We start from the raw sequence: 27,057 nt of genomic DNA on the forward strand, positions 1-27,057 counted from the left end.
ATGGGCAAAGAGAAGAAGAAAAATGGCAAAAAGGGAGAAAAAGCTGCCATACACGAACCCATTCAGGAGTCCACTGCTTCTTTACAGTCAGTGGGTGGAAATCAACTTGAGAATCATCAGGCGAGTTCGCTACCCCACGAAGAGCCCAAACCCTGCGAGGAACCCCCACCCCCTGAACCCGTGGAATACGAAGAGCCCATTCTCACACAACTTATTGTAGAAAGGTAAAACCTGGAAACTTGTTTAGAAACCAGGATTGCTGTCTGGGAGTCACTGTCCAAGTCTAAATTCATATGTGCTGTTTGAAATGGGTACTTATTTATATAACATTTTAAAAAATCATTCGCTTCCTCTAAGAAGCTCAAGGCAGCCTATATTGTTGTGGGATTCTTTCCTTTATCTTTGCAAAAGCCCTGTGAGGTAGATAGAGATTAGCCTGAAATTCAGCCCGCAAGCTTCCTGACACGGTGGAAAATGTTATTTATCTGTTCATTTATTTTACATAAAATATTTATTAGCTGCCTTTCTACTTTACAGCAATCAAGGCAGCTTACAATGTTAAAAAAGTCATACAAATACATTAAAAACCAGAGTTTAATACTGCCAGTAAAAAGATAAACTAAATCAAATGCAGGCCTCAATAAAACTATCTTCAATTGTCTCCTAAAAATTGACAGCGAGGAGGCCACACACACCTCCTTGGGGAGGTAGTTCTATAATGGGACTACCGCTGAGGTGCCCTTCTCTTGCATACCCACCAAAAGCTTCTCTGATTGATTGGATGGTCAGGAGGGCCTCTTCCTGTGATTCAGATTCCTGGGTAGGAACATATAGGATAACATGGGCCTTCCCAAGTCAAATTTGTACGCAGGACCCTTAGAACCTAGTTGCAGACTTTAACCACCAAAAGCTCATTGCTTGGCAGCCTTGCTAAAGCTATTTGTGTCTGAATCTAGTCAGTGCCGGGTTGGGAGAACTTCTGTGAACCCCATGTGCTCTGCTTTAAGTTTTATGGAAGAAAGGTGGGCTATATAACTTGAATAAATAAATTCACCTGTATATAACGAAGGTGCTAAAGCATTTTAATGTACTTTTATGTGCTTTTAACATGATAGCTTTGTTTTTTGTTCATGTTTTACTTGTGTATTTTATCTGCTCGGTTGTGATGGCCTTTGGCCATATGCAATAAACATTTTTCTGAATTTCTGAATAAATAAGTCTTCCTACTGGTCCCTCTGCTGCTGCTATCACGCACTTACAAAAGGCAGCTCGGAGCTAGAGTCGAAGAGAATGTTGTGAGAAATGCACAAAAGTGAAATGTTTACTATGTAAGGCATTGTCCCACAGCACTGTAGTAAGAAGTACTTTACTTTACAAAATGTAAAGTAAAACAGTTAATGTAAAGTAAAACAGTTTGTTAAAGCAGATAACATACATTATTTACTAATTATACTGATTTATTCACTGTTAGTTTTCATCTTTAGCTTGTTTCCTCTGTAGCTATGAAGGAGAAAAAGTCCATGGGTTGTATGAGGGAGAAGGTATAGCAAAATTCCAAGGAGGAAATGTATATCAAGTGAGTATAATGCTGTGGATCCATATGTTATCTTTGGGTGTGCAGGGAGTACCCTTGATAGGCATTAAATGTAGTAGTCTGGTTTAATTCCTTGGAACAGGGGAGTGGTTTCATGTAATGATTTTTCCCATTCTGTGATAATTTCTTTTGTTTGCAGGTGGATGGCTGGAGCATTGCATCTTACTGTATTTTTTTTTAGCCATGTACTGTGTGATAGTTTTATGGTACTGGGAGCTAAAATACATACTGCTTTCAGGAGTAGCCAGTTGCTGCTTTTCATCTGAAGGATGCAGGAGGAGTCAGCCTCGAAGTACAAGCTGGACTAACATTAGTTTTTGGTTGTTTTATTGCACCAACCCTGCATCTTTATAATAGTTGTGTTAAAACATAATTTATTGTGGAGCATAGAGGCGTTGAGGGTTATGTGTGGTGTTCCCACAGCCATATAAAATAGCTATTGTGTATGATAGGCAAAGAGTTATGCTGGGTTGTTCAGCAAACTGCATGTGTGAATGAAACCACAATGTAAATAAGTACTTCGTTAAATCTTTAACCTCCTGAATACAGACTTACCTCCTGAAATCAGCTTGAGTCTCTGACCACTGCTGGATTCTACTGATTAGAGCAGGAATCAGCTGACTTTAGCTTTGCATGCTCTAGATTTTTAAAAACTTGAATCCCCAATGTTCTGATGAGTTTCAAAAGCTAGGAGTGCATATTCAGGCTCTCTGATCCACTACTCATTTGCGTTAAGTGATCCGAAATCTCACTGAAACCAGAAAGTGCCTTACTGGATAAAGGCATTTAGTCCGGCATTCTAGCTTGTGTTCATGCCACCAGCAGGCATTGTGGATCCTCTGGTGCACTACAGTCTAGCTTTTTGCCTACCTCTGGAATAGAGGAAGAGCTCAGGATAAGAACTATATTTGTTCCAGGATTCAGCATAAAACTTAAAAAGGGGGAAAATATTGAGCTTATATTTCATTTTGAAGGGCATGTTTTCAGAAGGACTCATGCATGGAAAAGGAACTTATACATGGGCTGATGGAGTGAAGTATGAGGTAAGGACCAATGTGACATGGAGCATTGTTACAGCTAGCAGTACTGCAGGCCAAAGTTGGGAAATCCCTTACTTGTGCATGACAGACTCTCTGGATCAAAGCTGATGCATTGCTGTGAGATCTATGATCAGAAGTCTCAAGCAATTCTTCTCCTTAAATAACAGGCATGTGGGGCCCCAATACAGATCAGCACCATGGCATCAGGGAGGGGGAGCCCTTGCTTATATCTTTTGCCCAAGGGATGTACACATAGGAGGGAGGAGGGAAAAAACCGTGCGAGTCTACAGAGCATTCTTGATCTCTTAACCGAGCCCAGCTTAGACTTCCAGACATTGGGGTTTGTCCAGATTGTCAGGATTTGAGCCATATTTATCCCTACTGTGATAACTCAAGGGCAATGTTTGGCAAACGTCAATATCTTCAAAACAATCATCCAGACAGACAGATGCTTCCATCTTTTCCCATGGAAAATAGGACAGTCCTTTTCATTTTAGTAGCAAATCTATATTCCATACATTTATCCAGGGCTCATTTCGAGGGGGAACGTGCCAGAACACAGTTCTGGCAGTTCTCCAAAAAGGTCACATGACAGGTGGCCCCACCCACCTGACTCTCGGCCATTTGGGGCCTGTTTCAGCCTGGATTGGGGCTGAAACGGACCAGATCGGGCCTCTGACGGGTGGTAGATCACTCTCCCACTCAGCAGCGGCCCAATCCTGACCATTTTGGGCCCCTTTTTGGCCATTGTCAGGCCCTTTTTGCCATTTTGGGCCCAATTTCGGCCCTGAATGGCCAGGATTGGGTCCAAAACAGCCAGGATAGGTGAAGTCAGGGGGTGTGGCATATGCAAATCAGTTATGCTAATGACACACTTCTGATGGTGTCAAGGTGTGTGGCATATGCTAATAAGTTATGCTAATGAGTCCCTCCAGCTCTTTTTCTATGAAATGACCCCTGCATTTATCCCTTCAGGGAAACTTTGTGAAGAATGTGCAGATGCATCATGGCAGTTACACTTGGCCCGACGGCAGCGTCTATGAAGGCGAGGTGAAGAACGGCATCAGGCATGGCTTTGGCATGTACAAGTGCGGCAGCTATCCAGTGTCATATATTGGCCAGTGGTTTGAAGGCAAGAGACATGGCAAGGTAACTAAAACATGCTGGATGAAGCATCAAGGCTGACTGGATGATGCATGGGAAGCTCAGGAGTAGTGACTACGCATTCAGTGTGCATAAAATAATAAAAAGTTGTAGGTGCTTAAGCATTCGCTTGTTAAAATGTTCATCCGCTTTACTTTTAGGGCACCATTTATTACAACCGGGAAGGCTCTTCCTGGTATGAAGGGGACTTTGTAAACAATATCAAAAGTGGATGGGGGATAAGATGGTAAGTCCTCCCCGATCCCTCTTTGTTTGCCGCTGTTTTAAAGTTATAATAGGTACAGGAGACTAATCTCTTCTGATTATTTAATAATTCAGAACATCGGTATCCCACCTTCCTCTAGTTAGCATACATTTTCCCCATTTCTTACAACAATCTTATGAGGTAAGTCAGACAGAGGGAGAGTAACTGGATGATGGTGAGCTTCATGTGAACCTAGACCTCTACATCAAGCACACCAGCCAATACAACTTAAGGACTAATTAATAATAGGCCTCTTTTTTTTTAATGTTGCTTCCTTTGGAAGGGGCAAAAAGCCACCTTGTCCAACCCACCACAGTGCCATATAAGGGGGTTTCCTCAGTTGGAAATAAACACTTACTGGCTGCTTTTGCTAAATTCAAAAGAAAATAGAACATTCATACATAAAACTGCCGTTGGTCTTGATACTGTTAATACTGACCTGATTATTGCACAGTTGGTTTTATTGTTCATTTGTTTCCCTAATAGTTACAATTCTGGCAATATTTATGAAGGCCAGTGGGAGAGAGGCGTGCGTCATGGCGAAGGTCGGATGAGATGGTTGACGACAAATCAGGAATATACTGGGCAGTGGGTGAATGGAATACAGGTAAGGTTCAAATTTTGAAAAAAGATCAGTAAAGATCCAGAACTTAGAACTTCTTAAAAGCCTTGAGAGTCAGTGTGGCATAGTGGATAGGATGTCAGACTAGGATCCTGGGAGATCCTGGTTCGAATCACCACTTCTTGCATGGAAGCTCACTGGGTGACCTTAGGTCCATCACAAGCTCTCCTCGGTTAAACAAAGGTCCATTGGAAAGCAGGGCTGTTGTAACTTCACCCAGAGATTTCTTTTAAACAGAGTTTAAAATGCAGGCAAACCACACGGTAAGCTTTGATGCTCTTCCTCTGATTTTGAGTATGCTGAAAAGTTCTCCCAATGTATTTTTTAAAAATCTTTTCCAGCATGGGTACGGTACCCACACTTGGTATCTGAAGAGAATACCTGGGTCACAGTATCCCTTGAGGAATGAGTTCATGGGAGACTTTGTCAACGGGGACCGCCATGGCCATGGAAAATTCTTCTTTGCCTCTGGAGCCATGTACGATGGACAATGGGTTTTCAATAAAAAGCATGGCACGGTAAGAAAGCTGTCGAATTATTAGTGGTTAGGCTATTTTCAGATCCGGCGAGAAGAGGCAGAGTTGTTTTAGTGTTTTAATTTTTTATCACAAAATGCTTGAGTGCCATTTTATGACTGTATTGTCTGAGATACAATGCTTCCAAATAAACCACTGGAAAGAGTGGCTGCATTTCCCAACATGTGGTTGGTGTCTTATGTCTGCATGCGTGCGTAGCCAGTTCCCAGCATTCAGTTCATTCATCCTACATTCCATCACCTACTAGAATGACCAGGAATTGGGACTCTGGCTAGAACAATCTTGCGAAAAGAAAAAGACTAATCCCGGTGACTTGGACAAACAAACCACACCAAAGTGTAAAGCACTGGAGAAAGACGTAGTATACTACATAAGAAACATAACATAATAAGTAATTTCTTGCAAAAAGTATCAGGCAATTCAGTTCACTATTCAACAATTCAATATAGAAAGTTACATACAAGAGCATCCCATGTTTGTGGATTGTTGGACTCTTATGCTTACTGGAGCCCTGAAAACTTTCCCCCCAATTAATTGTTTATTGTGTGTATGATTAATGCAGGATGTAAATGATTCAATAGTAAACTTAATTGCACTATGCAAATAGGGGTCACCATAAATCAAGATGTAGGTTTGAACTATATTTTGCTTTTTTTCACCAGGGTAAGCTTGTGTTCAAGAATGGGCGTGTGTACGAAGGTGAATTTGTATATGATCATATAGCAGAGTACCCAGCTTTTAAGATTGATGACATGAATGCACAGAATCTGAGCGGCATTTGCACTCCGAATCCTTTTGGCACTGGTGAGTGGACTGAATTGCAAAAGGAGGGTGAAAATAGGTATATGCTAATCCGGTCATTTATAAAAGGAGAACCTGTTTGTTCATGATTTATTTGTAAAATACACATGGTAATATAGCAAGATTTGAATCCTGTAGTATCTTAAAGATCAATAAAATTTCCAGAGTATAAGTTTTCAAGAGTCAAAACCTTGGAAATCTTGTTGGTCTTTAAGGTGCTACTGACTCGAATCTTGATCTTCTACTGCAGACCACCACACCTACCCACTGGAAATGTATGGTAATAATAAGTGAGAGTTGGCAAAGCCAGGCATAATGTTCTTCACAGCAATTGTAGCAGGTTCTTCACCTGTAGCAGCTCAGTGGCTAGAGCATCCGTGTGGCATGCATAAGGTCCCAGGTTCCATCCCTACCATTTCGAGTTTAATGGACTGGGTAACGGGTAATTTGAAAGACCTCTGCCTTCGGCCCTGGAGAGCCACTGCCAGAGATTATTCAAGGCTGACCCTGATAGTCTGACTCAGTATTAATTCTTGTGAACTCACTTGTGCAACCTGTCCTGTGCTTGGGCATGCATGTGAGTCTTCTTTATGCAAGGCATGAATTAATTTGTCAAATTCACTGCCGCAGGATTTGTTGATGCCTGCTGACTTAGATGGTTATTAAAGGCAACTAGACAATTCATGAAAGAACTGGCTGTATTAGGTGGGGGGGGGAGCTATTACCTTTCTGCTGTGCTTGGGGGGTTCTTCCTGGGGCATCTCTTTGGCCATTGCAAGAAACAGCATGATGGACTAATGGGGCCTTTGGTTCAATGCTGAATCAGCTCTCAATATTGCCCCTCTTATCTTGCCTTTTAAAGTATATTTAAAGCACTGTCTAGGCACTTATACATATATTTGTTCATCTTTCACATAGCCTCACCACCTAGTTCACATCTTTCCATTGTTTCTAATTTTGTAATCTTTTTAAAATTGTTTGTATTGTTCATAGTATGTATGATACTGTTTTTACTACATTGTCTTCTAATTTTGCAATTAGCCTTGAGTCTCATCAAGAAAGGCAGGCTATCAGCGAAGTTAAAAAAATAGTCTACCAGGTACCATACAAATATCAAAATTGCACACCATCAATAAAATATTACTAAAATTAAAAAAGAATCGAGGAACAGCCTAGCAATCTTAATTCCAGCAGCTCTTTTTAAAAAATTACTAATTTAAAATTCTGGTAAAAAGTATGGATTTGGCCTAAGTGATGATAATGATGGCACCCGACAGGTCTTTTGCAGGAGGGAGCTTCAGAGACAGCACCGCCTCCCAAAAGGCCCCTCAGTGGTAAGCATCACCTGGGCCGTTTCCAGACGGCTTACCTGCCTCCGGAACGTCGCGCCATCTTGCGGCGAAAACGCGAAATATTGCATTTTCTCGCGCAAGTTTTGCGTGACGTCACGCGACGTCACGCAAAACTCGCGTGAGAAAACGCGATATTTCGTGTTTTCCCCGCAAGATGGCACGATGTTCCGGAGGCAGGTAAGCTGTCTGGAAACGGCCCTAATCTCTGATGATGGGGCTCCTAGAAAAGGTCTCTGAAATAGATCTTGGCTCCTGAGCAAATGACCACTAGAGATTGCAGGTCACTTGATCCCAGACAGTTTATGGCATATACCAGCCTTTTCAATCATGCCCGAACCCCCACTTGGCAAACAGTGAAAATGTTTCAGCAGTGGCACGATATGGTGTGGCTTGGTCAGTATACCAGCAGGTGTTTTCTATACCAGTTTCTGAACACAGGTGGACAGTACTGTGTTAGTCAAACTTGGAGGTGATGAAGGCATGGATAACGCTGGTCAGATCATCTCCTCCCAGAAGAGGATGCAGCTGGCTTTCCAGTTACATTGCTGAAAGGCACTTCTTGCCTTTCATCTGTTTTGTCTTGTTTGGAAAATGAGGAAATGATTTACTTTGTGTGCATTTGTTTTTCCCCGTTGCGAAGAAAGTATCAGAGTGGTTGACGGCCCAGGAAGTTTGCCTGTACTTGGATCAACCATCGAAATAGACATATCAACCTTGTTGGCTATATTTCCAGAAAAAGACAGGGCAGAAGAAATCAAACAGGTAAATTGATGGTTGTTGTGGGTTTTCCGGGCTGTATTGCCGTGGTCTTGGCATTTTAGTTCCTGACGTTTCGCCAGCAGCTGTGGCTGGCATCTTCAGAGGTGTAGCACCAAAAGACAGAGATCTCTCAGTGTCACAGTGTGGAAAAGATGTAGGTCATTTGTATCTACTCAGGAGGGGTGGGGTTGAGCTGAGTCATCCTGTAAGAGTTTCCCAGGGTGTGGAATGCTAATGGCAGGAGGCTTCACTGTATCCTGAGGAGGTTCTTTTGCATATGGATTGGTACTTGATGTGCTAATCTTCTCTGCAGGGCTATTGTCGGGGATAGAATGTTTTGTTAGCCTGGTGTTTTTCAGAACTGGAAACCATGCTCTGTTCATTCTTAAGGTTTCTTCTTTCCTGTTGAAGTTTTGCTTATGCTTGTGAATTTCAATGGCTTCCCTGTGCAGTCTGACAAAGTAGTTGGAAGTGTTGTCCAGTATTTTGGTGTCCTGGAATAAGATACTGTGCCCTGTTTGAGTTAGGCTATGTTCCGCCACTGCTGATTTTTCAGGTTGTCCAAGTCTGCAGTGTCTTTCATGTTCTTTTATTCTTGTCTGGATGCTACGCTTTGTGGTCCCGATGTAAACTTGTCCACAGCTGCAGGGTATACGGTATACTCCTGCAGAGGTGAGGGGGTCTCTACTGTCTTTTGCTGATCGTAGCATCTGTTGTATTTTTCGGGTGGGTCTGAATACTGCTTGAAGGTTATGCTTTTTCATAAGCTTTCCCATCTGATCAGTAATTCCTTTGATATATGGCAAAAACACTTTTCCTGTAGGAGACTGTTTTTCCTTGGTTGTTTGATTCCTCCTGGGTTTGATTGCTCTTCGGATTTCATTTCTGGAGTAGCCATTTGCCTGAAGTGCGTGGTTTAGATGATTAATTTCCTCACTGAGAAAGTGCGGCTCACATATCCGTCTTGCACGATCCACTAATGTTTTCATTATGCCTCTTTTATGTCGGGGGTGGTGATTGGAGTTTTTGTGTAAGTACCGATCAGTGTGAGTTGGTTTCCTGTAGACCTTGTGACCTAACTGAAAGTTTGCTTTGCGGATGACCAAGGTATCCAGGAATGGGAGTTTTCCCTCGATTTCTTTCTCCATTGTGAATTGTATGTTCAGGTGGATGTTGTTGAGATGATTCAAAAACCCCATCAATTCTTCCTCCCCATGGCTCCAAATGATAAATGTATCATCCACAAACCGGAACCATATACTAGGTTTGTGGGGTGCTGATTCTAGAGCTGTTTTTTCAAAATTTTCCATGTAGAAGTTTGCTATAACTGGGCTGAGTGGGCTCCCCATGGCCACTCCATCCATCTGTTCATAGAATTCGTTGTCCCATTGGAAGTAACTGGTTGTCAGACAATGGTGGAATAAGGCTGTTACATCCTCTGGGAAAATCTGATTAATAAGTGCAATAGTGTCTTTTACTGGAACAGGTAAATTGCTTGCACATTGCTGTATTGGATTATCCTAGCATTAACCAAGTTTGGCTGATCTGGGGACTTTAAGCTACCTGCCAGTCACGGGCCTAGAGTGCCATGTGCCCCATTTCCCTCTGTACTTAAATGACATCATCATCATGATTAACATTAACAATAAAGCCATCTTCCTAGGCCAGGACATGATACTCATTATGTTTCCTGTTCAAGTCCCAGAATCTCCTCTGTTTGACTGACCAGTGACGGAAATGTTTGATTTCATTCACTGCTTTCTGCAGACAGAGTTTGCCGTGCTGAGGCATATCTCAGAACTGAGGAAAATCTACACCTTTTACAGCAGCTTAGGGTATGACCACTCTCTTGACAACACCTTCCTGATGACCAAGCTTCAGTTCTGGCGCTTCTTAAAGGACTGCCGGTTCCATCATTGCAACGTTACCCTTGCCGATATGGATCGGATCCTGAACGGTTGGTAGTCCCCATGCATAGCTTATTCACCTAATATTTTAATGGTTGTGGCTGAGTGACAGGATTGAAATATAACCGAGAGCCCAATGTGCAGTTTGTGGGATTCAAAATATTTGTGTTGAAGTTAAGGGGTGTAAAAATCCAAAATACTTGGGCAAACTTGGTGATTGTGGGTGGGGATATTTCTGTAGGCTTAAAAATCTTCTTTATTTAATCATTAATGGCTGCAAAGAAAGGAGCTGGGGATGTATAAGTTATTTTTGGACACATTTATTGTCCCCCATCCATTTCTTTAAACGTAGTAGGGTAAATTAATTTTTCTGATCCTGAACACTGAGGGCCAAATCAGAGGTGATCTGGGAGACACAGTTCAAATGCTTAGCAGATATATTGGATGACAAGATGTTCACTGTATTCTGCGCATGACTTGTGGATCCCCCCCCTTTTTTTTTTCAACCATGCAAATCTTTTTGGATTTATGCTATTGGCCTCTTGGTTTTTTCCACCTTGTTTGTGTTTGCAGATAAAAATTTACTTGAAGAGATTCACTCCCCTTATGAGACGATGCTGCTTCGAATGTTTTTGACTTACCTGATATATTTGTCATTCCACATCTATCACAAGGAGTTTGGGTGAGTGAGCTTGTTTGCCCGGCTGAGGAGCTGGTATCAGGAGGGACTTTGGGTGTCAGCTGAGAAGAGGCGCTGCCAAATTTGGAGAGATTCCTGATTGTGAGCACAAACTGCTGGGTGGCTCATTATGCCTGTCTTTAATGCAAATATGGGCATTGCAGCTCTGAATTTTTTCCCTGGCATGGATTGTGTCTCAGAAGTGGAGAATACTTCCTTTTTCTTTCTGTGCCCCTTCCATCTTACTTTACCCATATGAAGCTGCCTTATATATGCAGTTGGATACTCTCCCCACTACTATTTAATATCTATATGCGCCCCCTCGCCCGGCTGGTGCGGAGTTTCGGGGTTGGGTGTCACCAATACGTGGATGACACCCAGCTTTATCTGTTGTTGGATGGACGGCCTGGATCGACTCCGGATGTCCTGAAGCGTGTTTTCGAGGCTGTGGCTGGTTGGTTGAGACAAAGTCGGCTGAAATTGAATCCTACGAAGACAGAGATCCTGTACTTGAGTCGTGGGGGGATGGCTTCAGGACCCCAGCTTCCTACACTCAATGGGGCAGTGCTTACACTGGCCCCAAGAGTTAGGAGCCTGGGGGTGATTCTGGATTCCTCCCTGAAGATGGAGGACCAGATCACTGAGATTGCCAGGTCTTCCTTTTATTATCTTCGGCAGGCCAGGCAACTCGCCCCCTATTTATCGCCCCGCGACTTGACTACAGTGGTCCAAGCAATGGTCACCTCTAGGTTGGACTACTGTAACGCACTCTATGCTGGGCTTCCCATGGGCCTGATCTGGCGGTTACAGCTGGTACAGAATGCAGCGGCGTGGGTCATCGTTGGAGCACCGGTGTGGGAGCATATTACGCCTGTGCTACACCAGCTGCATTGGTTACCAGTAGAGTACCGAATCAGGTTCAAGGTTTTAGTGTTAACCTATAAAGCCCTATGCGGACTGGGACCGACGTATCTACGGGACCATCTCTCCCCATATGAGCTCCGGAGGACTCTTCGATCAGGTGGGAAACATCTTTTAAAGGTCTCTGGCCCTAGGGAGGCCCGCCTGGCATCGACCAGGGCCAGGGCCTTTTCAGTCCTGGCCCTGGCCTGGTGGAATGCTCTGTCTCATGAGACCAGGGCCCGGCAAGATTTGCTAGCATTTCGCTGGGCCTGTAAGACAGAGCTATTCCGCCAGGCATATGGTTGATGCCAGGCGGTGCCCCCTCAATTGAGGTGGAGGGGGTTAAATCATATGCCCTCCTATGCAGATGCTGTTGTCCATACTTTATACTTCATATATTTGCTCTGGGAAGAACTGCTGTACAGAACGCCGACTTTAAACTATGTGTTGCCTCTTTATTTATATGTATATATATGAAATTTTTATATCTGCATAGTTGTAATTTTAATGATTAGATGTAGAGTTTTTAAAGTTTTTAGTGATATTTAATATGTTGAATTGTTGTTATCTGCCCTGAGCCCGCTGATGCGGGGAGGGCGGAATATAAATGTAATAAATTAAATTAAATTAAAATTATATGGAACCAGACCATTGATCTATCAAAGGCCGTTGTCAGATGCACCCTGCTTATCTGCCATGTGTGCCTATTATACTTTGTATTGTATTCTGGGCCTCTGAGAACGTGTAAAGAAATATCGGTGTAGCTGTCTAACTGTGTAGCTGTGAATCGCTTATCTTGCAGGTGGCTACTTTCACTTTCTCGACTGGCATAGGAAAGTGTCCTTGAAGTGCCTTTTCTCCCTGAGACATGAAATGAGCTCGTCCTTGTCTTCCCCTCCCCTACACCATCCAACCTTCTAGGCCTTGCGCACCTAAATTCTAATGGTCCTTATCCTAGGGCAGGAACCTTGCCCTATAACTAACATTGCTTTTCTCCTTTACGTCTGAGTGCACTGATTCTGATGGATCTCTAATAAAGAAACTTTAACTGGACTCTTGAAGTGTCTGCAGTGAAGTAACTGAGGATCTGACTGGCAGAGCCTGATAGCCGTTTTGTCTACTCTGTCTGGCAGCAGCTTTCCAGGGTCTCAGGTGTAGGTCCTTCACCTGTGACCTAATCCTTTTAACTGAAGATGCTAGTAATTGAACCTGAGACCTTCTGCATGCCAAGAAAATGCTCTGTCACTGAGCCACAGCCCCTCTGTATCTGGGTGCCTGAGGGCTGTTGCTGTGGCAGCAAGCAGTGACCATGCAGCCAGGCAGTGGCTGGAGGAGGCAGCTTTCATACTGTTTCAGCAGTATCTGAGGTGCTATATGCACTCTATGTACACTCTATGTGCCCCTAGGGATGCCTGACAATTGCCAGGATACATCTGGTGCCCCAGGGCTGCAGAAAAGGGCATATGCCATTCCAAGGGGGAAGAGTGGAAGAGAAAGGCAGGGGAAAAAACTGCAAGTAAATATATAGAGAGGATTTTAAACACTTTATAAAATGTACTGATTTTCATTATTTTAATGTATTTAATTGTGTTTATGTGTTAACGTATTTTATTGTGATTTTATTGATTGATGTTACCCGCTCAGCCTGCTTGTGGGGAGAGCAGTTTATCAATATAATAAAATAAAAAACAATTAAAAATGTAGAAGAGACCTCTTTAAAAAGCCAGGCTAGATCCTGGTAGGCATTATGAGGTCGCTTAGCAACCTTATACACAAAGCATTTTTTCTAAATAGGGACAAAACTGGCGATTGTGGGAAGGGGAAGAGAAGGCTGAGGTGGTGGTGGGGAAAGCGGGGAACCCTTGAGCATCTCTCTCCCCCCCCCCCCCCCGTACAGCTTTATGCAGTGTAGGTGGCCTGGCCCCTTTCTGATGAATCTTGTGGAAGATGAAATCTTTGTCTGTCCAGAGGGTGTGCCAGGGAGCCTTATGCTCTTCTTGCTGACCCAGCGGTCCTTGCACCAACCAAACCTTCTGCCTCCACGTGTATGCACTGTTCCATCAAAAGGGATGGGCGTGCCCCTATCTTATCAACAGATACAGATCATGCAGCTTATCCAAACAAAGTAAATATGAATTCCCCCCAAACTTTGGAAATATTCAAGTATCAGGTTTAACAAGAGTCCAAAGCAGCTGTCGTATATTTTCTCTTCTGGCTTTTTTTTTAGTGATAAGAGTCCTCGTCTGTTCAAGTGCTTCTCCAAAATGATGGCTAAGAACATCCTCCCCAATGCCTGTCAAATAAAAGGTAGAATCTATCCCTCTTCCCCCTTGTGCTCCCGTATTTCTCAAGTAGTTACACAGGTTTTTTTAAAAAAACTCTGCTTTTTTGCTACTCTTCTCACAGGCATCTTGTTCAGTGAACGGCAAGAAACAGTCTACGCGATCAATTACATCGACAGGTGCTGGGAGATTTACAGAGATTTCTGTAGACCAAACGCCTTAGCCCCTTATGAGCCTACTATGAAAATGCGGCATTTCGTCTGGATGCTGAAAGTAATTTGGGGGGTTCATTTATGGGGTCTGAGTGAGGCCTCCCCCTTGGGAGGTGGGTCAAGAGCTCACACAGTAGCTGCTTTTTTTACCACAATGAGAGATGAATGTTAAATATTGCATTATTTTGTTTGTTTGCTTTAAACATTTCTGTCCCACCATATCTTATTGGGAGTCAATATGGTGAATAATGCAGCAACCATGGAGATAGATCAAGAAGAGTAGCCATGTTAGTCTGTCTGTAGCAGTGGAAAAGAGCAAGAGTCTAGTAGCACCTATAAGACTAACCAAATTAGTGGTAGGGTATGAACTTTTGTGAGCCACAGCTCATGTCTTCAGATACTAAAGTGAGCTATGGCTCACGAAAACTCATACCCTACCACTAATTTTGTCAGTCTTATCATTGCTACTGGACTATTGCTCTTTTCCAATGCAGCAATCATGTTGCAAGGATATAAAAAAAATTGAACAGGTTAAAATGCACCATCTACCAATTAAAAAGCATCCTGATTTAAAACACACAAGTGTTTACAACGCACAGGATTGGGAAAAACCCACAGCCAAATCTGGTGGAAAAATTCACCTTCCACTAAATGCTCCTCGAATAGGACTGTCTTACATACCTTCCTCAAGGTAGCATTAAAGGGATGGACTGCCACTGTGTGTGTGTTTAGGGCATTTGGTATGGACATTTGAGCTTGGCAGGCTCATATTGTTGGCAATTAACAATCGTAAGTAGACATACCAGAAGAGAGTAGGAGTGGGGTTGCTAATAATTAGCCACTTGCTATCTTGAAAGGGTCCACCTTTCAGACATGATGGTTTTTCTAAAAGGTGAATGTCCTGGAGAAGTGATGAAGGTTGAATTGGTGTTGTTAACCACAGCTAGTACTTTCTTTTCATTCCACATACTTACGATTGCATAGAGAATATGCTCTGTGTTTTGCTTTTCAGCATGCAGTCCTATTAATATATAATCTCTGCATGGGGGAAATCGTTACCATTGGGAGTGGTCCAAGATAAGGGGTCAATGTACCTTGGTGTCTCTAAGCATTAAATTGCTCTGGATTGAATAGGGGAAAGTTAGTGTAGCAAGTTAAGCTATGATGCATGTATAGTTGGATTTTTATGCCAAAAGAATATGATACTGTTAAGTATGTTCCAGCTGGAGGTCTCTTTTGTGTCTTGTGGTATCACTCTGGAATTGTGAAAATATCTCTCTAAAATATGTAGGCATCCTTCTAAAAAATTGTTCTAAGCAGATGTATAGAAGGCCAGTAGAGGAGCATGAAAGGGGGTTCAGGAGTTTTCATGGGAGAGGGGAAATCTCATACCATCTGCTGGCTCCTACTTCCCATCTGCTTATCCTCTAGCCTGCCCGTCACTGCTTTTTCACTCTGTAGCCTCTTAATTATTTTTACAAAATTGACACCCCACATTTCTGCCCTCATAATGACCATCAAAGCAGCTAACGAATCAATACATGCATAATAAAAGCACATCTTAAAAAACCACTAAAACAAACAAAAACGCATCATGAAAACAATTAAAACCAGAGCTAAAAACATAAAAACAATTAAAACATATGGCAGGAAGGAGGAAACCACTGAGGGAATGCCAAACAAAACATTCCAACTGCTGGCAGAAGATAGCAACAGAAAGAGACAGAGGAGTTCCCTTGGGGAGAGAATCCCAGAGTTTTGATGGCAGAGTTTTTGCATTATTACCTAATCTCCCTGAAACTCCTGAACATTTTTGCTTCCCTTTTTCGATCTGCTTCTTACTTAAAAAGAAATCCTGTGCACTTTAACAAAAAGTTGCAATGTTGTGTGCAAATTGCTTCTCTAGTTTTCTGGGGGTGGGGGTGGTGTTAAAACCTTTTTTTAAGTTTTGGGATTTTTCTGCAAATCTGGAAGTTTCTGTTTATTGCTGCCTTAGAATCCCAAGATGACCTCCAATCTGTATGTTTCAAAAGGGAAAGAAGAAAATGGATAACACAAAATGTTGGGTGTCTGTATGCATAATTTTAATAAAACATATAAAATACATTTCAAATCTCCAGGATCTAAGACTCATAAACAAGCAATTAACTGCTACACAAATTGTGGATATTCTGGCGAAAGACAGTCCTTTTGTCCGGGATGGAGATTACATCAATTTGGAGAAAGAGGTATGTTTGTTTAATAGTAAAAATGCAGAATAAGTGATGTAGATATGAACTGCTGTGGCAGTAATAAGAGCCAGTAGCTTGCCAGGGCTTGGGCTTTTCTTTATGCAAAAAGCAGAGCCATGTTGATTTAGGAACGATGATGTTGAATTTTGGGCTACAATCCCCTCTCCTTAATCAACATAACTGATGACCAGCAACAGGGGCTCCCCGTACAATTTGGCTGACTCTAAGCACAGGCTAGATGTCTTTTGATGTTGCACCGTCACTGTGCTATGGCTGCCATTTGCCACTGTCTTTCCCTGTGTAGACAAGACAATGAAATTAAGATGATTGCTATCGAAGAACCATAGCACAATGTCCAATGATGTGTGGATGCAGCCATAGGTTCGCCACCTCAGTGAGAACTAGACCATTGAATATACTATTTGACTCTTTAAACCATTCCTCACACTGCAGTCCTAATCCAATTTTTTAAAATAATTGCATTTAATAATTGCCCGCTAGACAAGGAACTCCCAGACCATGCTTTTGCTTTCTCCTCCAGCTTGTTTTCTTGGAGTTTTTTGAAGCTCTCCTTGACTGTGCAGTGCTTTATGTCACCGATGAAATGTTGAAGCAGCAGGCGGAACAGGCCAGCCAGCTGGGAAGCAGCAGCCAACCGAGCAGCTACTCCGAAGGAGCCAAGATTTCTTCTCTGACTCAGGAGCTGTCTTCTCGTCAGGTAAATTATTTGTTGTCAGCTCTGTCGCATCTAGGGCCAAATTTTAGAAGCAGCAATGGTAGCCCCAACTTTTTAAATGTGGCCCCTTCGTGATGAAGCAGAGATGGGAAGTGAGGTCTGATGGAAGAGTAAACGAAGCAGGTAGGCGAGGGGTGCTGTGATCCTTCCTCTTCTGCCTGTGCAGAAGTAAAAATGCTTTGGATTAGACTTCAAGGCCTTAAAAGCTAAGTGCAGGCCTTCAGTTTTAACTTTGGTTCATGGTGTATGTGCTGGGAGAAGCAATGAGAAAATTGCCATCTACTGATGCAAAATGCTGATAACTGGTCTCTTCTGTAACTGTGATTTACTTCTCCTCAGGGCTCATTTTGAGGGGGGAACGCACAGAAACACAGTTCCAGCAGTTCCCCAAAGAGGTCACATGTCAGGTGGCCCCGCCCACTCTTGGCCATTTTGGGCCTGTTTCAGCCTGGATTGGGGCCGAAATGGCCTGGATCGGGCGTCTGACAGGTGGTGGATCATTCTCCCGCTCAGCAGCGGCCCGATCCTGACCATTTTGGGCCCCTTTTTGGCCATTTTCAGCCCCCTTTGCCATTTTGGGCCCAATTTCGGCCCTGAATGGCCAGGATTGGGTCCAAAACAGCCAGGATAAGTGATGTCAGGGGGTGTGGCATATGTAAATGAGTTGTGCTAATAACACACTTCCAGTGATGGCAAGGTGTGTGGCATATGCTAATGAGTTCCTCCAGCTCTTTTTCTGTGAAATGACCCCTGCTTCTCCTCGATGGACCACTTAAGAATAGTTGCCTTTGTGTAACCAAAGAAATTATACAAATACTAGTTGAATCTTGTTCCTCAGCAGAGGGCTCTGTGGCTTACATACATGTTCTACAAGACCCTCTCCATTCAGTCTGCCTGTAATATTTTCTTTTAAATAAAGAAGTGTTGCCAGCAAATCTGCTTTAAAAAACATAACGTGTGGAGCTTGGTTTCTTCAACTCCTGCACTTCACCTTTCCCCAATCTATCCCCTGACATTACTTTTTTACCCCTTTAGGTGGGTGCAAATATATTGGAAATGAACTTTGAGGCAACAGGAGAGACCAAAGAGAGAACTTTGTTTTTCATGTATCACTTGTGAAACTTGTGACGGTCACTAGCACAGATAGTTTCAAAAGTGGGTCTTGATAGATTCATGAAAGATAGGTCTGTTGATGGCAAAGTGCAATTTCCATGTTTGGAGATTGTCTCTGTATGTCTCTGGATACCAGCTTGTCTATTCCTGCCCCCCCCCCCAGTCATTTCAGACCAGAAGTACAAGCAGTGGCGAAACAAGCAATGAAACTGGTTACACGGCCGCTGGCTATGTTAGCACCAAGTCTTCCGCAAGCAGGATTGTGCATTTTGTTGACGCTTCGAAAACAAAGACAAAGGTTGGTGGGAATGGATTTCCTTTCTGCCCTCTCCCCTTGTGGTCCTGTAAGTAAATGAGTGAAGAAAAATAAAGCAAACTCTCAGATTCAGCTGTCTCTAAAGAATCAGAGTGCTGTTGTCTGGAATGTAAATGTTTTGGGGCTTGGATCTGGGAAGAAATGCATTCAGATCCCCTGTCAGAAATACCCACGTCAGGAGAGCAGCAGCAGCACTTATTGATGGTTGTTGTGGGTTTTCCGGGCTGTATTGCTGTGGTCTTGGCATTGTAGTTCCTGACGTTTCGCCAGCAGCTGTGGCTGGCATCTTCAGAGGTGTAGCACCAAAAGACAGAGATCTCTCAGTGTGGCACTTATTGTTTGAATGTGACATCATTGTGGAGAAATGTGGGGTTTGATCCAAAGGTTTTGTTCCACTGATAGTAGTACCTTTCTCTAGAGCAAGAGCTTTCCTTGCTTGACAAAGACTCCTCCGTTCACAGAACATAACCTATGGATCTTTGACCAGTTGCCATCTCTCACCTCAAAGGGTTGTTGTGGCGAAACGGGGCCTTTCCTCCCACTGGTAGACCCCGCTTGGCCTACCCCTCCCTTGCCTAACCTAGCACCTGGAGGAGCCGGCTCACTTTCCTGTCTCCGGGTAGTTGGTGCCACCACTGTCCCTGTAGTGGGTCCTGGTTAGGCGGGACAGCCTCCTAACCTCCCTCCTCTGCTAGTGGGCCCAAGCAGTTGGGGGACTATATGGAACAGAAGAGCTTTCTTCCTTCATATATTCCAAAACTTATTTAACTTCTAACTATACACAGGCAAATATACAGTGAACGAAAGGCATAATAAAACAGAAAGAGAAACCCCCTTCTCTATCTCCCTCATGCCCTAATTAGATGTTGTGTAGGGCAGGCTCAATCCTTTGACTCCTGTGGTTACATTAGATCTCCATCCCCCCTCAGAGCCATCTCTCCCTCCACTCCCCAGCCACCAACTGTCAACTTCCAACTCCCCTCCACCAACTGACTGGCTCTCCTTCCAATCACATTCTACTCCAGAACTGGCCCCTCCCCTCTGCAGCCCATAGAACGTTAACTCCACAAACAGAATGGCGTTTCTCCACAGCTGTTATGAGGATAAAATAGAAGAGGGGAGAAATAATGTAGGCTGTGGGTTGAATTAAAAACAACAATAGTCTCAGTCCCCGTGACTGAATATAGATTTGTATTTTCCTCCTTTTTGCTGTTGTTGTTACTCTAAAAAATACTTAAAAGAGCATTTGTGGAGCACTTCTTGGCAGAAATGAGATCTGAAGGGGCAGTAAATAGAGCTGCCTTCTACTGAGTCAGGCCATTGGTCTCTCAAGGTCATTAGTGCCTGTTCTGACCGGTAGCAGCTCTTCAGGGTCGCGAGCAGATGCCTTTTGCGTCACCTGCTTCTTTTAACTGGAGATGCCAGGGATGCCTAAGCCCGTGTTACCATGTTTCCTAATCTTCCTTCGGCCCTGTCAGACTAGGCCTGCACTGGCAGTTCTGTATGCAGAGCTCCCAGTGGTTTTGCAAACTATTTTCAGGCACCTGTGGGCTTGGTTCAGACTGTGCTTAACCTCTCCGGTTATGCCATTTTCCTAACTTTTCAGGCCCAAACTGAGCTCCCTTCAGACAGCACGGACCTGGAATGTGTGGGTGAGGCCCTCGTTTTGATGGGGTCACTGTGCTTTTACCATCCACCCCTTGTAGATATAACAGGTCACTTTGTCTGCCCTCGATTCATATGATTTTCCTATTCCTTTTCCATGGAAGAAAAAATCCAAGGATGGTGGGAAAGAGGAGAAAACGTCCCAGCACAGTTCGAAATCCCCCCATCGATCAAGAGCAAGCTCTGTACAAGGAAGTAATGCAGGTGAGCAGCTCAAGTTCTTGTGTCTGTAGCTTTGTGCCCATTGGTGCCAAAGGGCTTGTTTGGTGGCTGCAAAAATCAGCAGGTAAAGGGCATGGCTGAACAATAGCAACCAAAAAGTGGCACTGTTCTGCAGCAGAATGGCAAGTGGTTTGCGGACTAAAACTCCACTAGATACCAACTCCTTGCATGCAGAAAACTAGCCTGTCACTGTTTTGTTTCTTTCTTACTTTGAGTATTGAGTTCTGGAAATTCTTCTTTACAAAATACAAAGAGTGTACAAAAGCACTGTTAAAAAATTATGTAAGCCAAAGAGAACAACCCTCAGGAATATGTAACCCTGAGTCTAAACTGTGCACATGCATGTGTGTGACTCCTGGGAGGGGGGGGGGGTTGTGTTTCTCAGTGGGGTAGAATCACATGGTTGTGAGGATACAGTGAAGAAGGGAGAACCAAGTATGCTGCTCTGATCTTTCCCGAGGAAGGGCAGGAGAAAAGAAGTACTAGAGAAACGGAGAGGAAATGAAGTTGGCCTTATGGGCCAAACACAGAGTTGGGAAACCTCAAGACTGTTTTCCAGCTTTCACCGATGTAATCAAGACTCCATCCATGCAGGGATTCAAAATGCACCTAGATCAGAAAGGCATGGAGTGCTAGCCTTGTCATCGGACATTGCTTCCACCTCAAGGCTGGCTTCAGATGATTCTGGTTAGGGTTACCAATCTCTAGATGGTGCCTGGAGTTCTACGGGAATTACAACTGATCTTGAGGCTACAGGGATCAGCTCCCCTGGAGAAAACAACAGCTTCAGTGGGGGTGGACTCTATGGCATCACATTGCTGCTGAGCTCTCCGTCCTCTCCCCTGTCACGTCTGAGCCCCATCCATGCCAATTTTTATTCTGTTCTGCTGAATCCAGTGTATCTAGCAATAGCCCAATGTCACTTTGCTAATGTCCTAACTATTCTTTCTCAGGCTTTCACAGGTGGTTATCAGTTGAACTACAGCAGCTTCCAGTGTTTATGACTTTGTGTTCATTCCCAGAAAATGCTGTGTCTGGCTTCCTAGTAACTCAACGTGATAACATAAATATGTAAAACGTTCTCACACAAAAAGAGCACCAACGGATTGTTTACTGTTGAGGGGGACAGAAGAAGTAAACCAGAGTGGTAAAAGAGAAGTGTCTTTCACATGATGTCATTACTGTCAACTTCTGCTCATGCTGCTTAGATGTCTGTCTTGCTCTAAGTAGTCCTATGGACCTGCATATGGAAATGATCCAATTTCCGAATAAACTCCATTTGACTAAGTGCTTGTGTCTTACTGCAAATGGGCCAGAGATTAGTCTGCTGTGTCCTGTCATCCATAGCCTGACATCCCCAAACTCTGCTTTCCCCAGGCACTGCCCCCAAATCTCCAGGAATTTTCCAAGCCAGAGTTGGCAACATGGTATATCTGGGGAGAGAATGCTCTGCTGCCACTCCCCCTACCCCATCTTTTGTTTTAGAACTTGAAATGAAAATGAGGGGGGAGGCACCTATTCATCAGCTTTGCATTATTTTACTTTCCATTCAGCTACAACTCTGAACGTCACCTTCATCTCTGATGTAATGCCTGCAGATGACAAAGAGGAAACAGGAGCTCAGACTCTGCCAGGCCCAGAAGAGGAGCACATCTCCCTTCTCACAACTCCTCTAAAAGAATTAGCTGGTGAGAGAATTTGACTGTGCAGCAGAGGTGCTCTCTCTTTTTCATCACTGCAGTCCACCTTGCTCTGCTTGTACATGTTTAAATGATACATTCCCATGTCTTTGGCAACTGCCCAATTAAACAAATACTAGTTGTTTGATTATATTAGGGACAAAAAAGGTCTGTGTCACAACACACATTGGGTTGGATCCTGTCACTTCATTACACTACGGGAGGTGCTTTCCTGTGGTGTATGAGAATACTCTTTCCGCCAGAAGAAATCCCTTCCTCTAGCAGAATGGAAGGATCCAACTTGTCATCACTGAGGATGGAGTTTTCCACCTGCAGTCTCTTATTTTAAGTGCTTGTATCAGAACTGATGTTGCTTTTATGTATTGTATGTATTTTAGCTCTAGTATTAATGATTTTTCGTCGGTTTTAAAATGAGATTTTATTGCGTATGCTTTAATTTAGCAGCTGCTTTGGTGGCCTTTGTGAGGGCAGAAAGGTGGGATATAAGTTTTGTAAAATAAAAGAGATTATGATTTTTTTTCTTCTGAAGAAATGGGTTCTAGTCCAGAAAAGTTGATTCTGAAATGAAATCTTGTTAGTGTTTAAGATGCTATTTTTCCAAGAAAGTTATCTCTGAAGAAGTACATTTTTCTGTCCTGAACCTTTTAGGTTCCCCAGAAGTCTTATTTGGGCTGGATGTTAATACAAAATAGGGAGCGAGAAGGGGGAAAGATGTTTCAGGGTGTGATTGACAGAAGGGTGTGTAGTCATCTGGAAAAGTGGGATTTCATCCATAAGAGGGCAGTAGAAGAACAGAGAAAAGGCAACTTCTCCTCTATCAGTCTCTATCAAAAGAAGAAAACAATGAAACTAAAACACACTGGCCTTTTTCCCTTCAGTATTTCCAGAATATAAACTGACTTTTAAATCAAATCACAGCATTTGAACTGTGTAGTGGAATTACTAATTTTAAAATGTTTGATCTTTTTCTTGTTTAACAGAAAAACTGGAAAAAGCCAAAGATGACATTAAGGACCAACTCAGTTTGTGGATGAGTCGCATTTATATCTTCTTTGTGAGCAATTTTTTTGCTAACTATAAGCACTTGCAAGTGGTGAAAGAGACCATTTTGGACAACCGGGTGCAGGAGGCGGAGCTGGCCGAGCGGAGGAGGATCGAGGAGGAGGAGGAGGAAGCTCGGTGAGTTTATTGGCCTTTGCAGTGTGTTTTAAGTCCTCCAGGTTGTAGTACAGGCTGATTGCTTTTTCAGTGGAGCCGTGTTAAGAAGGTCCAGGCATACATCTAACTCTGCCACGATCCTTTCATGCAAACTGGCCTTTTGATCAGACTAACAGCAGCGCTTTTTTCCAGCTGGAATGCGGTGGAACTGAGTTCCAGCGCCTCTTGAAAATGGTCACATGGCTGGTGCAGAGGGCAATCTAAACTTCCCTCTGTCTGGAGATCAGGGGGTGGGGCCACCGGCAGGGGCGGCGCAAGGGTTTGCGGCGCTTGCAGCCGGCCAGCCGGGTGCCCCCCCCGTGCAAGCGCACCAGCCTGCATGATGATGTCACGTGTGACGTCATCACGGGAGCACACACGCCGTCGCCGGCCCGATCACTGCGGTGGGTGGCCTCCGAGCTCTCCCGCTTGGTTGCCTGTGCCGTCGCAGATGCCTGCCCGCGGCGGCGCGGGGTGGGAGGGATAGGAGGCTGCTGCTTTGTGGCGCGTGCTCGCCCCCCGTGCCTCCTCCAGCGCTCCCTCCAGCACCCCGCGCCTGAGGCCACCGCCTACCTGGCCTCAATGGGCGCGCCGGCCCTGGCCACCAGCCATGTGACCATTTTCGCCGAGGGCGATTTCAACTTTAAAAAACACCCCCCTTGTTCCAGCTGAACCAGTGACGTCATTGTACGGTCCTGAGTTCCACTACCTCTTTTCCCAGAAAAAAAGCCCTGCTTAACAGCAAGTGGTGCCTTCTTCTGCTTCCTTCGCAGGGATCTGTTGTGCTGCGCTGCATCCTCTTGTGCAACCACAGCATGGCTTCAGATGTTCGGAGGCATGGTAATAAACCACAGTACAGCAAATCCCACACTCTGAAAATAAGCCACAAGGGAGACTAAAAAGAGGATGGGTATTTTGTCCACATAGTTTTCTTCCATGTCTTTTGGAAGAGAGATTTTTCTTACACCAGGGGACCCTCTTGTACAAATTCCTTTCTTCTCAGAGGCTCTTTTAGCCTGCCACAACCTAGCTCAAGCATTATGAACAAGCCAGTGCAATCCTCACATAGGACTTTTTAATCCTTTTGAAATCTGGCTCCTACAGGACCCAGCCTTGCCCTATGTTTTTCAAAGCCACCTGGTCATGGTAAATGAAAACCATTTTTTAAAATCACTCAGGTCCCCTTGAAGTTAAATTTTCTTATGCAGGAATGTTCATTCTCTTGAGGAAAGCAATATCTGCTCTTAGAGCAAGACGATGTTAGCCCCTGCGAAATGAACTTGGAACGGCTTTTAAACTAGGGTTAAAATGATGGTCAGTAGTCATCATGGCTGTTCCTTCATCTGTTCCATCTCGCTTTCCATGGGAAGTTATTAGGAATGTGGACTTTACAAACTAGTTCATAGTCCATCTAATGTAACATTTTGGTTTAAAAAAAACCCAGCTGATACTACTTTAAGCAGCCTGTAGTTCAATGCTAAAGGACTTGCTTTGCATGCGGACAGACGCAGGTTCAGCCCAACCCCATCTTCACTGAAAACTCTCTTGGTCCATAGGTGTTTGGAAAGACCCATCTCTGCCCCAAAGCTGCTGCCAGTCAGAACAGATAGGACTGAGCTAGGTGGACCAGCAGTCCAGCAACTTTGAACATTTGGAGCTTTTCACATCTGCTATGAAACTAAACCTGCAGTGCTCAACAGCACTGACTTACTGGAACTGCTTATGTCACTAGATCCTAATTAGCTCCCCCCGCATGGGAAAGAATACGTACAAAACTTACATGTGCATTCAGTGCAAGAGTGCATGTCAGTGCACTACTGTTATTTACAAAAAAGGAAGACTAAAGTTTCCCCTGCCCCCAGGAGAGCCGTCCAGAGGGGGTTGTCTTACATTTACTTACAAGTATGTCCATAACATTTTTTTTAAGTAGTTGTTGTCTTACATTCATAATAATATTCTTTCAGGTAAATACGTTATTTGTAAGCAGTAGATATGGTACAGAAAGCAAGTAGGGTGAATGTTTAAACACTCAGGCATTGAATGTTTTAGAATTGGTGGGGGGTCAGGAATCGGTCACTGTTTTCTTGTTGAGGAAACTTTTGTGCAGGGTTAGGTCTCCCAGGACACTATGTTCAAAGGAGCAGGTAAGGAAGTTATCTAAACAAGTGCTGGGCTCAAGTAACACAACTTGGGACCACAAGTGGATGCATGAAGCGTAGGGGAATTAAAATTATAAAATGGATGAGATTTGAGTTCAGTAGCACCTTAAAAGACCAACTAGATTTCCATGGTATGAGCTTCCAAGAGTCAAGCTCTCTTCTTTAAGGTGGTTCTGGATTCGAATGTTACTCTACGTAGGGCAAAGTGAGCCTTGAGCTCAAAGTAACCAAAACAATATGGAGCCATCTCTATACACAGCCTCAAGTTCCGCCAAGAAAAAGAGTAATATAAATGTATTCTCTGAACCCTTGGCAGTTTTTGTGATAGAAAACTTTTACTGTGTCCATCATGCTAAAGATTCCTCTACCCATTGGTGTTTAGGTGTTATAGGGCTGAAATGATTGTATTTTATCATGTTTTTTTTCTTTAAATCAAATAAATTGGAGGCTGAATATCATTTTTTAAAAGCCCGTTTTTCTTCTTGCCTTTCCTTTTTAATCCCCCCAGGCTTTATGCTATGTGGGAAGCAGAAGAGGCCAGAAAGCTGGAAGAAGCAGCAGCAGAAAAAGCGGCCCTGGAGCATGAGGAAAGCTTGAGCAAAGAGGCCGAGGAGGGAATGGTCCAGATACAATCACCCCCAAAGGAAGAGTCTCCAGTTTTGCCCCCAGTACTGCCAAGCAGTAAAGCTGCGACTGCAGGGAAGAAAAAGAAAAAATAATGGAGCTGCGTGCCTGTCAAAAATTCCCTTTTGGAATCACAGCATTGCAGTATGGACATCAGCAACAAATTATTTCTATGAAATTATGAGGAGTAAACATCGAAACCTCTTCAGAGGTCTTCCAGCATCTCTGATCAAATTTAAATGCAACCAGTGTTGAGTAATCGTGTGGATCCACAAGTAACATTAACGCCTCAACTTATAAAGTTCAGATAAAAAGTACTGGAGTTTCACACTGACTTGCAAGTAAAATGTGTAGGAATTAGACGAGACACTTATTCCAGGATGTTTTCCCCCTTAAACATTGAAAACGTTGATTCTTTGTGGTAGTGATGCTGTATCAGTCTTGGGTCCTATGCATGTTTAAGTAATTTCATGAAATTAAAACAAACTATTTAGGGACTCTAATTTGGTACCCTGCTGCCTTAATCTAAGTGAACTTTCTAGTCTTCATGGTTGGGAGTGTGGAATGAAGGCCCAGCAATCTGGGCAGAATAAAATGTCAATAAATGTGTATAGTTTTGATTATTGAAAAAATAACTGAGCAACCTCCGTAATTGTCTGGAAGGAGAGCTTGCCCGCATCTACCAAGAACATTACAGCTGTTGTCCCAAAACATTCATGTCACAGTACTTGTCTCAGATGGCAAAGGATAGGAACCACCGATGTGAGAAACTGCTCTTATGCTCATGATCCCCCTGCCAGAGGATCATAGAAGCTCAAGGAGACACTGAATTTATCCATCCTGCCATAAAGAAAGATTATCCAGTCTTTCCTTCTTCCCAAAATCAATATACTACATTGCCTGGAATTAGTTCGAAGCAGGCCTGTGCAATTCAAGATCCAGAAGACAACCTTTGCATATCCCCCAGGCTCACGAAACTTTCCTTTGTCTGAGAGTAAA

General features: G+C 43.6%; 1 protein-coding gene across 1 annotated transcript; it reads left to right on the plus strand.

Annotated features, from left to right (window-relative positions):
* Positions 1-27,037, plus strand: LOC129338677 (radial spoke head 10 homolog B-like). Its single transcript, XM_054993082.1, has 20 exons — positions 1-224; positions 1,501-1,576; positions 2,569-2,637; positions 3,610-3,783; positions 3,939-4,024; positions 4,529-4,649; positions 5,006-5,182; positions 5,863-6,004; positions 7,994-8,115; positions 9,880-10,069; positions 10,593-10,701; positions 13,829-13,908; positions 14,008-14,156; positions 16,216-16,323; positions 16,868-17,044; positions 18,339-18,473; positions 20,261-20,360; positions 21,932-22,066; positions 23,059-23,257; positions 25,943-27,037. Exons 1-20 carry the CDS (start codon positions 1-3, stop codon positions 26,151-26,153), a joined length of 2,784 nt encoding a protein of 927 aa, XP_054849057.1. The 3' UTR covers positions 26,154-27,037.
* The last annotated feature ends 20 nt before the right edge of the window (positions 27,038-27,057 follow it).

Source organism: Eublepharis macularius, chromosome 12 (assembly GCF_028583425.1).
Source record: "Eublepharis macularius isolate TG4126 chromosome 12, MPM_Emac_v1.0, whole genome shotgun sequence".
Taxonomy (NCBI): domain Eukaryota; kingdom Metazoa; phylum Chordata; class Lepidosauria; order Squamata; family Eublepharidae; genus Eublepharis; species Eublepharis macularius.